This window comes from Macaca thibetana, chromosome 3 (genome assembly GCF_024542745.1).
Source record: "Macaca thibetana thibetana isolate TM-01 chromosome 3, ASM2454274v1, whole genome shotgun sequence".
Classification (NCBI taxonomy): Eukaryota; Metazoa; Chordata; class Mammalia; order Primates; family Cercopithecidae; genus Macaca; species Macaca thibetana.
In genome coordinates, this window is record NC_065580.1 from 153,130,049 (window position 1) to 153,145,029 (window position 14,981).

The 14,981-nt window shown below is 54.3% G+C and overlaps 1 protein-coding gene across 4 annotated transcripts in view; it reads right to left on the bottom strand.

Annotated features, from left to right (window-relative positions):
- Positions 1-14,981, bottom strand: part of AGPAT3 (1-acylglycerol-3-phosphate O-acyltransferase 3) — a 123,385-nt gene that overhangs the window by 6,468 nt on the left and 101,936 nt on the right. For all 4 annotated transcript variants that reach the window (XM_050784462.1, XM_050784463.1, XM_050784460.1 and 1 more), the window contains 5 exons: positions 13,672-13,841; positions 12,261-12,422; positions 10,454-10,607; positions 9,483-9,585; positions 2,793-2,868 (listed from right to left, as the gene is read on the bottom strand). In XM_050784462.1, coding sequence (XP_050640419.1) covers positions 2,793-2,868; positions 9,483-9,585; positions 10,454-10,607; positions 12,261-12,422; positions 13,672-13,841 — 665 coding nt within the window. The remainder of the gene's footprint in view (positions 1-2,792; positions 2,869-9,482; positions 9,586-10,453; positions 10,608-12,260; positions 12,423-13,671; positions 13,842-14,981) is intronic.

Here is a 14,981-nt window from a genome sequence, read left to right on the forward strand (position 1 = left end):
GGCCACCCACCACATCCCACACCTCACATGAGGCAGAGTCCGTGGGGATGGCAAGTGTGGCCTGTGTGTCCTGCAGCCTGGACGCAAATCCCTGCATCCCGCAATCTCAGCTGCACGGCCCACAGAAAGTTCCTTAACCTCCCGTAACTCGGTTTCCTGGCCTGGTGAAGGAGGCTAATGAAGAGCTGGGAGGAGAGAGGAGCCTGGCCAGGGCCACCTGCAGAAGGTTCTGGCCCTGGTGGAAATCACCACGCCTGATAGAGCAGACACTGCAGCCACTGCCATGGGCGGGGCAGCTTGTGGGATTCTAGGATGCTTGGGAAGTAGGGAAGGGGACCATCGACCCTCTCTCTTTTTTCTTTTTTTTTGAGACGGAGTCTCACTCTGTTGCCCAGGCTGGAGTGTAGTGGTGTGATCTCGGCTCCCTGCAACCTCTGCCTCCCAGGTTCAAGTGATTCTCCTGCCTCAGCCTCCTGAGTAGCTGGGATTACAGGTGCCCACTACCACGCCCGGCTAATTTTTGTATTTTTAGTGGAGACAGGGTTTCACCATGTTGGCCAGGCTTGTCTCGAACTCCTGACCTCGTGATCCACCCACTTCGGCCTCCCAAAGTGCTGGGATTACAGGCTTGAGCCACCGCACCTGGCCGACCCTCTCTCTTTTAAAGGTGGTTGGAGACTGTTTAACGCTGAGCTCACTGGCTTCAAGAGATTTTATTTTTACTAGTTGATCTCTTCATGGTTCTCAGCTTCCTGCTGGAAACTGGGGTTGGGGTGCCCCCTGGCAGCCACACACTGTGTCTGTGCGGAGGCAGGTGTCATCGTGTCCTGGCCACCCCTGAGCACCCAGCTCCCTGCCTCTGGAATGTCTCCGAGTGTCCTGGCACACACATTCTGGCTGTGTGCTTCCTGAACTATGTTGTTTGTATAAATTCAAACCTCAAGCCTGCTGGAGGGCAGGCCTGTAATTATGAATTCTCAGGGCAGACTTTCTTGAGCCCAAGAGGAGAAAGGCAAGTTTCAAGGCCACTTCTCTGTGCTGGGGGGTAATTTTCCTTTTCAGTTTAACCTTTCTGAGGGCCTGATTCTCAGAGCGTCCCAGCATAATGTGGGGTTTTCGGTTCTAACGTCCTGCCTTGAACGAGGGGAAATCTTTATCTTCTGTTTCCATGTAGGCATCACAGCTCGAGACTTCAGGGGATGGGGCAGGCAGAAAGCACTAGCCGGACATGGCGCTGCTGGCCCCCAGGCCCAGGGCCCTGTTTCAGCCCCACATCCCTTTTCAGTCCCAGGAGATTTCCCTTATTTTCTTTTTCGTTTTTTTTTTTTTTTAAAACAGAGTCTCGCTCTGTTGACTAGGCTGGAGTGCGATGGGGCGATCCTGGCTCCTGCAACCTCCGCCTCCCAGGTTCAAGTGATTCTCCTGCCTCAGCCTCTCAAGTAACTGGGATTAGAGGCACGTGCCTCCATGCCTGGCTAATTTGGTGTTTTTAGTGGAGACGGGGTTTCACCATGTTGGTCAGACTGGTCTTGAACTCCTGACCTCAGGTGATCTGCCTGCCTCGGCCTCCCAAAGTGCTGTGATTACAGGCATGAGCTATAGCACCCGGCCGATTTCCCTTACTTTGAGAGCCCATCAATGCATTTACAGTATTTTTTACATCCTGGGAGGATTTCCTGGTTATCTCCTCTCCCACAGGGCCAACAGTGGAAAGCGAATGCCCCACGCATTTGTGTGTATAAAACAAAGGGAAAGTTGGGCTGAGCAAGCCGTAGGGGAAAGAAATAAGGACTGAGTGTGGTTTTCAAAATAATCTTCTAACATCCCTAATTTGTTTCTATTACACAAGGAGTCTAGTGACCATCTATGTTTGTTACATACCTGTAATTTCTTTTATATAAGAAAATGAGGCCGGGCGTGGTGGCTCAAGCCTGTAATCCCAGCACTTTGGGAGGCCGAGACGGGCGGATCACGAGGTCAGGAGATCGAGACCATCCTGGCTAACACGGTGAAACCCTGTCTCTACTAAAAAAAATACAAAAAACTAGCCGGGCGAGGTGGTGGGCGCCTGTAGTCCCAGCTACTCAGGAGGCTGAGGCAGGAGAATGGCGTGAACCCGGGAGGCGGAGCTTGCAGTGAGCTGAGATCCAGCCACTGCACTCCAGCCCAGGCAACAGAGCGAGACTCCGTCTCAAAAAAAAAAAAAAAAAAAAAATGAAACAAATGTGACCAAATGTCACCAGCCCTAGTTATACAGGCATCATGTTACCCTTCATACTTGTCTGTAGTTTGTTAATTTCTCAAACATTAAGAAAAGGGGCCCAGGTGTGGTGGCTCATGCCTGTAACCCCAGTACTTTGGGAGGCTGAGGCGGAAAGATTGCTTGAGCCCAGGAGTTCGGTACCAACCTGGAAACATAGCAGGACCTCATTTCTACAAAAAGAAATTGTTTGAATCATTCGCTGAACATGGTGGCTCGCACCTGTAGCTCCAGCTACCCAGGAGACTGAGGCAAGAGAATTGCTTGAGCCCAGGAGGTCAAGGCAGCAGTGAGCCAGGATCGCACCACTGCACTCCAGCCTGGGTGACAAAGTGATACCCTGTCTCAGGAAAAAAAAAAAAAAAAAAAAAACAGAAGAAGAAGAAATGAAAGAAGGATCAGGAGTATTTGGGACCTGGGTGTCACTCCTGTCCTCCAAGGAGCTCCCACGTATCACCTGCCTGCTCGCCAGCGCCCCTTCCACAGCCTCTTCAGGAGACCAGGACGCTGAGCGGGAGCAGAGCCTGCTTACCTTCTCCTGGTACAGTTTATGAAGCCACTGAGCTGCCTCCTTTTCATCCAGCGGGATCTCTTCCAGAGGAAATCTCCTGTTTAATGAAGAAGATTCAAGGTAGGGTGAATCATCACGAGTTCACACTAAAAAGAGGGCACAGGGGAACATGGCGTGCGCCAGGGTGGCCTGTGGGCCCCACTCGTTCTATCACATCTCACTCTCAATTTCTTTTTTTTTTTTTTTTTTTTTTTGATGAAGTCTCACTCTGTCGCCAGGCTGGAGTGCAGTGGCGCTCTCTGCTCACTGCAACCTCTCCCTCCCGGGTTCAAGTGACTCTCCTGCCTCAGCCTCCCGAGCAGCTGGGACTACAGGCGCGTGCCACCACGCCCAGCTAATTTTTTTTTTTAATATATATTTTTTAGTAGAGACGGGGTTTCACCATGTTGACCAGGATGGTCTCGATCTCTTGACCTCGTGATCCGCCCACCTCGGCCTTCCAAAGTGTTGGGATTACAGGCGTGAGCCACCGCGCCTGCCCTCACATTCTCAATTTCCAAAAACAGACATCAAATGAGCCTCTCTTCAGGCATTCGCCCTGAGTACACGGTCAGCCTGGCATGGCGGCGAGAGGCCACAAGGTGGCCTCCTGTGCAGGGATGGTGGCAGCGTTAACCCCAGGGTGCCTATGAGTGATTTAACCCGGCAGGCCCCGCCTCTGGTCCCATGAGAAGGGCGGTCATGTGTGAGCTTCTGAGAGTTCTGGTCCTTTATAGCATGTTCAGTCTTTGGAGTTAGTCATGACTCAGAGTGTCTTTCATAAGGCAAAGAAGATTTATTTCACAAATGAAATCCACTTGCTTCAAATATGAAAAGTATTAAAAATGTAGACATTTTAATCTCAATAAAGAAAGAGCTGATTTCAGTTTGGACGCTAATTTATTTACCTACGTAATCTACCAAGTGGATTAGCAGCCCACAAGTTGACATGTCTACTTGGTAAGATAAGCAGGGTCATTACCTGACAAATCTAATTGGAAAATTTTAAATAAGTAACATGTCACAGCTCTTATTTTGAAAGTCAGTTGGAATTTGAGTAAGTAGATGGGGTAAGCCACTCACATATGATATATTAAAATCTTTTAAAATTGAATAAGAACACCAAGTTCGCCAGCTAGGATTACAGCAGTGATTCTTTTTTTTTTTTTTTTTTGAGACGGAGTCTCGCTCTGTCGCCCAGGCTGGAGTGCAGTGGCCGGATCTCAGCTCACTGCAAGCTCCGCCTCCCAGGTTCACGCCATTCTCCTGCCTCAGCCTCCCGAGTAGCTGGGACTACAGGCACCCGCCACCTCGCCCAGCTAGTTTTTTGTATTTTTTAGTAGAGACGGGGTTTCACCGGGTTAGCCAGGATGGTCTCGATCTCCTGACCTCATTATCCGCCCGTCTCGGCCTCCCAAAGTGCTGGGATTACAGGCGTGAGCCGCCGCGCCGGCCTACAGCAGTGATGCTAAGGAAACAGCAATACTGTGTGTATGGGAGCCGGGACTCAGGGGCTGCCACGTCCACGGCACCCGTCACTGAGCCACACAGCAAGACTTTAGGTAGGCGTGACCTGTTTTCACTGGTGCCCAGTTCTCCCTTCCCTCTGAGCAGTTAAGAAAAACACACATCCGAACAAGTTGGCTACCATTCAAAACAGGCTATTCAGGCTATTAATTTATATAAACAGGCTGTTTATATAAATTAAGCAATAAAATTTAAGACACACTGATATGAGAACACAATTTGGCTCACGTGTCTGAAGAGTCGAGTTTTCTTAGAACATGAATGTACTCTTTCATTCAAAACAATTATGAAAGTTATAAGAAATTCAGAAAATCTTGCCTTATAGTCAAACTGATTAAAATTAAATTCATTTTCGGCTGGGCGCGGTGGCTCACTCCTGTAATCCCAGCACTTTGGGAGGCCGAGGCAGGCAGATAACAAGGTCAGGAATTCGAGGCCAGCCTGACCAACATGGTGAAACCCCATCTCTACTAAGACTACAAAAAGTAGTCAGAGGTGGTGGAATGCGCCTGTAATCCCAGCTCCTTGAGCAGCTGAGGCAGGAGAATTGCTTGGACCAGGAGGCGGAGGTTGCAGTAGACGAAACTGTACCACTGCACTCCAGCCTGGGTGACAGAGCGAGACTCCATCTCAAAAAAAAAAAAAACAATCATTTTCTATATAAAATTTTATTGAAAATTAACTTTAACATTAACAAAAATAAAATGTGGTTTTCTCTTAAAAAAAAAAAAAAAAGGAAAAGAAAAACACATATCCCTGCTCCCACAAGTCGCTTGCGTAAGGGAGCATCTTAGCGGGTGCCCAACGCTGCCTCTTCCCCGCGGGCTGCCAGAGTCACCTTGCTAAGCAAGGGCGGCCCGACGCCATCACGCGGGGACAGCGGGGCTGCCCTGAGCACCGTCTGGGCTTATTGTGGACCTTTATGAGGGAGAAGCAAATCGCTGCGTTGTAAGCCAAAAAAATAAATAAATAAAAATAAACAAAAATAAAAAGACAAACAGGCAGGAACCTGCCGTCCACAGGCAACCGCAGTGCTTCCCAGCGCCCAGGAGGGGGCGACGGCGCACCTCAGAGCGGCAAAGACGCGGCTCCAGCTGCCGGGTCCACCCGCGAGGGTTCCACAGCCGGGCAGGTCTCCACGCTCGAGGGTCACGCGCCTCACACTTCAGTCTAGAAACCGAGGAACCCGAAGCTTCGGTGTCTGGGGATTCCACCTATGGATCCTCAGCCCATCAGAAGTGAAAGCTGAGTCTCGTTACGACACAAGCACACGCCAGCACCCGCCACACACCAGCACCCGCCACACACCAGCACCCGCCACACACTACCCCTCAACACACACCACCCCTCAACACACACCACCTGCCAGCACACACTACACACCAGTGCACACACTGGCACACACCAGCACATGCCAGCACATACCCCACACGCCACATGCGAGCACACACCACACACCACCCCTCAACACACACCACCTGCCAGCACACACTACACACCGGTGCACACACCGGCACATGCCAGCACATGCCAGCACATACCACACACACCACATGCGAGCACACACCACACGCATCAGCAAATGCCAGTATACAACAGCACACACTACACACCAGCACACATGCAGGGTTCACAAGGCTCGGCTGCCCACTGGTGAGCAGATGGCCGTGAAGACAACATCACGTCCCGGTGAACCAAAACAGCTTAACGTTGGCCTCACGTTCAACTGGCGTGAGGAGGATTTGCCACAGACGCCATTTCAGGAACAACCGAGGCGCAGAGGCTCCTCTGTCTACAGTGAGGGGAGGGGCCTGCCCAGAGGCCCACGCTGGCTGACTGGTCCCTGACACACACAGTCCCACGTCATACACACCACACCACACACATCAAACATATCTAATTTATACACACCACACCACACACACACACACCACTCCCACATATGATTCATATATACACACCACACACACACGCACATTTGTAATTTATGCACACCACCCCCACATATATGATTCATATACACGTACCACACACCACACACCTTTACATACATGATTTATATACACACACCACACATATATACTTTATACACACATATAATTTATACATGTGTATAAATGACACATTATACCACACATACCCCACACCAAACCCACATTTTGCACACACATGCATTTATAATTTATACACACATACCACACACATAGTTCAACACACACACCACACACACATAATTTACACACACCATACCCCACACACCACACACATTTATGCACACCACACACATCACACACTACGCCATACACATATGTAATTTATACACACACCACGCTATACACACACTCCCACACTACCCCACATGAATATACAAATTTTTACACACATACTACACACATATAATTTATACACACATATACACACTATACTGCACGTACCACACCCACACACAACACACACAACACATAATTTACACATAATGCACACACATGCACACATAACACACCATGTGCACATCACATGTACCACATACATAATACACACCACACATACACACCCCACATGAACACACACACACATACCCCACATACGGGTTTTATTATATGTCTGTTATATACATTATGAAATATATAAACATAAGAATTAAAAATGATAAGATAAAAAGTAAAGATAAATAAAAATTCTACTTTTTTCTGCACCCCAGGGTGTCACCCTGAGCATCTGCCTCCTGGAGCTGACTCAAGTCACTTGAAGGCCCTCAGCCCAGAGGCCAGCCCTGGGGACAGAAGAGCCCTGCAGCCATCCTGCACACACTGGCCCTGCTTCCCTGCGGCCCCAGGCATCACCACCCATGCAGGAGGAAGGAGGACCAGTCCCATGTGGTGCAGAGCCTGGCGTTATGATGGCATGGCCACAGGGGCGCGCGGGGACACTGCTGCTCCTCCAACAGCAAAGCGGTCAGTGACCTGAATAGCTGAAGCCTTAGAAGTTCAAAGCGAGTATTTATTAAAATACGATTGGGCAAAATAAAGGCAGCGGCAGGGAGGATGGCTGATGAGAAATCTCTCCGTGGGGAGCTGCATGGCACCCGAGGCGGAGGCGCTGTGTGGCTTGGCAGGCGGCCCAGCTCCTCCACGGCCAGTGCTGACCTTGGGCAGCTACTCTGACCGCCCAGTCTTGGACCACCACTAACCACCCAAGGATGAGAGCCAGATGTGCCTCAAGGGCTCCTCTCGTGAAGATGACTGAGGCCAGCTGTGGCCAGGATCCAGCACAAGGCCACCGGCTGCTATTATCCCACCTCATGTCCTGTCCCAGCCTGCCATCTGGACCGTCCAGGGCCCCGGTCAGTCACCGCAGTCTCCACGGTCCACAGTGGCTCAGAGCTCCCTCCCAGGGGTTTTAGGCACATAAGGGAGAGAACTCTCCGCTCGCAGTCCCACTCACGCCAGCTCAGGAGAAGAGCGCCTCCGCCTCTAATCAGCCAGTCCTTGAACTTCAGAAGGGAGTGTGACCTAGCTTGTGTTTATGTTCACAAACCCTTCCTGGAAACCTTCTAGAATGTGGCCAGAAGAACTGGGTGGTGGTGTGTTTTGCTTTGTTTAATTTGTATGTGCTCAGGTTCTCGCGATTAGAATGTAGAGGGCCTGTAGCCACCATGGGCAGGCTAGGCTGACCAGGACACACGCCCAGTAGGCTGTGGTTGGACTGCAAATATGGAAACGCATATAGTGACAGCTCTGTGCAGCTTTACCAGGCAAGGAGGGCCTTGCCTTTCTGCACACACTTGAATGAAACCAGAGACTGACAAGCTCAACAAGGGCCATCCAGCGCAGTTTCTTCGTGCCTCAAAAGTCTGCCTGAAATGATGATTTATGCTGGAATTAAGGTCACAACCTCAACCTGGGCTTTAAGTCAATAGGATTTCTGGGTGGATTTTCTCTTCTATGTAAGCCAGAGAAGCCTGGAGAGTCCAAGGGCAGCAATGGCTCAGTGGCGGCACCCACAGCCCTGACTGTGGGGAAAGAGACATGCTGCCGGGGGAAAAGCCGCTAGTACCCTTCAGAGCAAGCCCCAGGCTCCTCCTGGGGTCTGGACACACCACTCCTGTTTTATTTCATTGGGACAGGACTGGTGCCCCATAGCACGGAAGCCCCAACTCTCAAGACGGGGTTTAAAAAAGGCTCTTTGGCCCAATGTGGTGGCTCACGCCTGTAATCCCAGCACTTTGGGAGGCCGAGGTGGGCAGATCACCGGAGGTCAGGAGTTCAAGTCCAGCCTGGACAATATGGTAAAACCCCGTCTCTACTAAAAAAATACGAAATTAGCCAGGCGTGGTGGTGGGCACCTGTAACCCCAGCTACTCAGGAGGCTGAGGCAGGAGAATCGCTTGAACCGGGGAGGCGGAGGTTGCAGTGAGCCAAGATTGAGCCACTGCACTCCAGCCTGGCTGACAGGGTGAAACTCCGTCTCCAAGGGAAAAAAAAAAAATCAAACAGGTTCTTCCTCTCCCTTCACCACTGTCTCCTTCAGACACTATGGTCCCTCGCGTGCTGGGGCTGCCATCGCCAGGGCCAGCAGAAAGCCACTCCCATCACCAGTGCTGCTTCAGGCCAGAGGCTCTGCAGGGGGTCCCGTCCTGCCCACCAAGAGACCTGCCTGGGTTTCACCCCTGGGTGAGAAGTCAGCACCGCATGCCCCCCAGGTCGTGTGACTGCGGGACCCAGGAGACTTATGGAGCCCAGTGGGGTTTGAGACCAGGCCCGGGAAGGGACAGAGCGTCTTACAGAGGGAACTGCAGGGGCTTCCCAAGAAGGCAGAAGGAGAGGACGGAGGTGGCCCCCAATGCCAGGTCAACGATGTCCCCAAAGGAACAAAACACACTGTGGGCAACGGTGAGTCTCCCCACGCATCCCCCGTGTCTCCGTGTCCTCTCTGTGGCCTGCATCCCGAGCCCCGGACGAGTCCTGCAGGGCCTCTCCCGTGTCTGTTTAGTGGGGCAGGGCTGCAGACGGGCCTTCCGTGTGGGTTCCACCCCGTGGGACTGTGGGACATGGTGCCTGGACCCAGCCGCCCTCCTGGCCTCTGCCCAGTGCAAACTCAGGAAGGTATGGGGGGTGGCCCAAGAGTCGCAGGGTCTGGCCTCACCTCACGCACATGTCCGCCTCGTACTTCTTCCCGTAGAGGATCCCCAGCAGGGACGGGTTCGTGTTTCCTCTGAAGTTCAGGGTTACGTCATAGACAGCTGCGACTGTGGGAGGAGACGGGAGGGTGGGTGACCCAGCCCGGGCGGCTGCACGGTCACTGCCAGAGGGAAATGCAGGTTCCACCTGGGACCCGGCCCATCCTGGAGAGAATATGCCAGGGGCCTGGCCCCGTCCTGGGGAGAACACGCCGGGACCTCTTCTCCGAGTTTTCTTTCCCTCTTTTTGCCTCGTTCTCCTCTGCTGGGGAAGGCACTTAGTGGCTGACGTTTCCCACGGGTACTGACGCTGTGAGCGGGACCCTCCTGTCTGGACCCTGCTGTCTGACCCCTGCTGTCTAACCTCTGCTGTCTGACCTCTGCTGTCTGGACCCTGCTGTCTGGACCCTGCTGTCTGACCTCTGCTGTCTGACCCCTGCTGTCTGGACCCTGCTGTCTGGCCTCTGCTGTCTGACCTCTGCTGTCTGACCTCTGCTGTCTGACCCCTGCTATCTGACCCCTGCTGTCTGACCTCTGCTGTCTGACCTCTGCTGTCTGGACCCTGCTGTCTGGACCCTGCTATCTGACCCCTGCTGTCTGGCTGTTTTCTGTTCTTTGTCCCTTTCTTTTATTTCGACTCCTTTTGGATTAATAGGATATAATAATGATTATTTCCCCTTCATAAGGTTTTACATTATGTATTTTTTATTATTTTAATTGTTTCTCATGAATTAGCATTTTATCACCTCAAAACCTGACGTGGGAACCTTGTGGTGCCAACCCCCTCACTTGATTCCTTTCTCACTTTCGCTCTCCTGTGTTTCACATGGAATGCACTATTCTTTTTTTTTTTTTTTTTTTTTTTTTTTTTTTTTTAAGAAATCACTATTTTCCGTGAGCACAGCGGTGGCCCCGGCTCGGGCAGTCTGGGGCCTACCTGTCCCCCGGAGGCACTTGACCGCGGTGGTGAAGCCCTTGGTCCGCGGCAGCAGGTGGTACTTGAGGACGGGAAGCCCCTTAGCAGCCGCCACCTCCATGCTGACACGGTGCTTGGTCTCTGTGAAGCGCGTCCCCTCGCAGTACAGGAGAAACTAGGATCGACATGGAGACAGAGGGTCACCCTGCAGAGCAGCTGGGGCAGGCGCATGTCCAGGCCACACCTGCCTCTCTGACAGGTAGCAAAGGTTGTGGCTGAATTTGTGGAAATCTTGCTTTAGCGAGCAGCATGGGTTAGGACTGAAAGGTTCTTTTATTCTAGGGCCAGAGTCTGCACTCCAATCACACATGTTCACTCACACAGGAGAGATCTCCAGAAAGAACTTTCCAGAAAGAAGTGAGACATGAAGGTGTGTCGGGGCAGCAGCCTCTGATCAGTGTGAAAACAGAGAGGGTTTCATCCACTTGCCACAGCGTGAGTTAGAAATGTTAACAGCAGGCCAGGCATGGTGGCTCAACCCTATAATCCCAGCACTTTGGGAGGCCAAGGCGGGTGGATCATGAGGTCAGGCGTTCGAGACCAGCCTGGCCAACATGGTGAAACCCCATCTCTACTAAAATACAAAAATTAGCTGGTCGTGGTGGTGTGCGCCTGTAATCCCGGTGCGGGGGCTGAGGGAGGAGAACTGTTGGAACCCGTGAGGCAGAGGTTGTGGTGAGCTGAGATCATGCCACTGCACTCTAGCCTGGACGACAGAGTAAGACTCCGTATCAAAATAAAAAAAAGAAATGCTAACAGCAGGCTGGCAAGGTGGCTCATGCCCATAATCCCAGCACTTTGGGAGGTTGAAATGGGTGGATCACCTGAGGTCAGGAGTTTGAGACCAGCCTGGCCAACATGGTGAAACCCCATCTCTAGTAAAAATACAAAAACTTAGCCAGGTGTGGTGGTGTGCACCTGTAATCTCAGCTATTTGGAAGGCTGAGACAGGAGAATTGCTTGAACCTGGGAGGTGGAGGTTGCAGTGACCCGAGATTGCGCCATAGAATTCCAACCTGGGTGACAGAGCAAGACTCCATCTTAAAACAAAACAAACCAAAAAACCAAAAAAAAAAAAAACCCAGAAATGCTAACAGCACAGGCAGCCCATTTTCCAATACAGACCAGGAAGAAGGGACAGAAAAAGGGATGGGGACGCATACTGAGCAGGGCAGGCACAGCCAGGGCTCGCTGGGGGCACCCTGCCCTGCCCCTCCCCCGCCAGGTCCCCTTAGGATGGCCTGGTCAGAGCTGGGATTTCGGTGAACAGCAGGGAGGTGGCCCAAGAGAAGCCTCCACGCGGCCGGGCGCGGTGGCTCACGCCTGTAATCCCAGCACTTTGGGAGGCCGAGGCGGGCGGATCACAAGGTCAGGAGATCGAGACCACGGTGAAACCCCGTCTCTACTAAAAATACAAAAAATTAGTCGGGCAGGGTGGCGGGCGCCTGTAGTCCCAGCTACTCAGGAGGCTGAGGCAGGAGAATGGCGTGAACCCGGGAGGCGGAGCTTGCAGTGAGCGGAGATCGCGCCACTGCACTCCAGCCTGGGCGACAGAGCGAGACTCCGTCTCAAAAAACAAACAAAAAAAAAAAACAGAGAAGCCTCCACGCCTGCAGCTCAGATGGGGAGCTCTGGCCCCATGGAAACAGTGCCCCGTGTGCAGAGGCTCTCCTGGGGTTTCCCAGCCTGGGACGCGGGCAGCGGTGCGTCAGGAGTGGGCGTGGCCGCCTCCCAGCACGCAGGGTGTCAGGCCGCTCTGCGCACTCACCCACATGTACTCAGGGTAGTCGGACAGGCGCTTCAGCCCTTCGATGACTGTGTCCCGGTCCTCCTCCCACTTCCGCTTGCAGAACACGATCTCCAGAAAGTACCACGTCCAGCCGATGAGGGGCACGTAGAGCAGCTCCTTCTTAGCGAGGACCTTGGAGCTCTGGAGGGAGGAGAAGGAGGGGCACCGGGCACTTCAGCATCAGACAGAGGCCAGGGGCTTGGCCAGGCTCCCGGCGCACCCAGCTCCTGCGTGGTGTTGCTCTGGGAGTCACGGCTTTGTGGCTCAGGGGGTCTGTTGTGAATGAGGACTCGGCTTCTGAGAGTGAGTGGGCCGCCCCAGAAAAGAGGAAACTGAGGCTCAGGCTTGGCTGAGGGGGCCTCAGGGAGGGTGGGTGAGCCCGATGCAGAGGGTACCAGGCTTCCTGGGGGTGGCCTGGGGGTGCTGCCTCACAAAGGGGCTCTGACTGCAACGAAATTCCTCTGCCAGCATCGGGGAGTCGTTTAGGTTTCATCCGAGGCAGCTTAGCTAATGGAAGTGGTTCTGCGGGGATGCAGGTGGGGTCATCTCAAAGGCAAAGGCCATGATGAGAAAGGAGGGCACAGCTCGGGGACAGCTGAGGCCCTGCGGGCCAGGGCCCCTCAAGCAGCCAGGCACCACTGCCCAGCTCAAAGAGACTCCCCAGGAGGAACACTCAGGGACTCGGACCCCAGGGGCCTCTCCAGCACCTCCCCAGGGACTCCCCTGCTCCCCCAGCCCTTTCCCTGGGAACCCCAAGTCTCCCCCAGCTCCTCTGAAGGGACCCCCACTGCTCCACCCAGTACCTCCCCCTGCAGGGCCCTCCTGCTCACCCCTGGCACCCCCCTACTCCCCTAGCTCCTCCCTGGGACCCCTGCCACTCTCAGCAACTCCCCTGAGACCCCCATGGCTCACCCTAGCCTCTCCCTGGGACAACCCCAGCTTACCCCCAGCCCTCCCTGGGACTCCCTACCCCGCTCACCCCCAGCCCTCCTGGGTCCCCCCTGTTCACCCCCAGCCCTCCCCAGGACCCTTGCTCAACCCCAGTCCTCCCCAGGACCCCTGCTCACCCCCAGCCCTCCCTGGGACCCCCCGCCACTCACCCTTAGCCCTACCCTGGGACCACCCCACCCCGCTCACCCCCAGCCCTCCCAGGACCCCCTACCCCACTCACCCCCAGCCCTCCCAGGACCCCCCCTCGCTCACTCTTAGCCCTACCCCGGGACCACCCCACCCCACTCAGCCCCAGCCGTCCCGGGACTCCCCCTTGCTCACCCCCAGCCTTCCAGGGACCCCTCCCCCCGCTCACCCCCGGCCCTCCCCGGGCCCCCGCTCACCCCCGGCCCTCCCCGGGTCCCCGCTCACCCCCGGCCCTCCCCGGGCCCCCGCTCACCCCCAGCACTCCGAAGCGCTCACACATGGTCCACCCACAGAGGAAGTCGATCTCGAAGTTGTGGTTGAGGATGATGACCGCGTGCTCCTTCCCGAAGCGCTCCACCGTGGCCTGGTCCGTGAACAGCGTGCACTCCGTGCAGGACCACCACTCCAGCAGCATGACCAGCTCTGTGGACAGAGGGAGGGCGTCGGCACCGGTGGGACCCCTCCTCCTGGGATGGTCGGGGAGCGCCCGCAGGAGACACCTACGCTATTTTCATCCAGAGCGGAAGTCTCTGCTAAACATGAGTTTTGATGACTTACATTGAGTATGTTTTATGAAATTACAACGACCTTCTCTAAGCAACTGTTGGGAGGAGACAGACAGAAGGTAGCAGCAGAAAGGGGGAGAACTGCCACTCTGCACGGAGACACTGATCTTTACGCCCAATTACGATGCTCACGTGCGCCTTGGTGTGGCCGAGTACTGCACAGCCACACCCCCGAGACGCGCGGGAAGATGAAAAATGTTGCTAGATGATGAGGAAGCAGAATACAACCACTCATGTCCACAGAACAGACGGTGGGAGAAAACGCAAAGCGCTGGGTGGAATGGAATTATAGATGATCGAGTAATAGGAATTACACTTTCTCCTAAAACTTGCTTTGGGGTTACACTGGTTTTCCATATTTTAAAAAAGGTCATGTGAGGTCTAGCCCACCCCCAGGAAGGCTGACTGGGAGTGCCCTACGGGGCTTGCTGCTGGGCAGGCGGCCAGAGGCCTGCAGGGCCCCCAGAGACAGCAGGGCGCACCTGACCCCGTGGGTGCTGGTATGTGAGGGGTGCCAGTCCCTGCTTTGGGTGCTTGTCCCCCGCCCACCCACGGGGTCTTGGAGCCTCCTCCCTCGGTCTCTTCCCCTGGCTCCGGCCCCGTGGGCTTCCCAGGAGTGCCGGGGGGGCCCGTGGCTGGGAACTCTGTTTGCAGGCAGGAGACCTGCGCGCCTGTGGGGACTCTGGGGACGCTGGGAACACGGCATTGTCTGTCTCCTGATGGGGACTCCGGGACGCCCTCATTCACCTTCAGGAGAACTGCAGGGCTGAAGGGTTCCATGGTGAGAACCACACATCTTTGTCACACGCAGGCCTCAGAGGGAGACAGTCCCGTTCAGAGGGCCGTGTAGGGAAGGACAAGAGGGAGGCCAAGCAGGTGGGCGTGTTGTCGGCTGCCGGAGTCTCGTGCCCCCCAGCCAGTCGTCCGGGAAGGACGGCCTCACAGAACCAGGATGCGGCTTCCTGCTCAGGACGGCCGCAGGTTTCTTGCGCTGGAC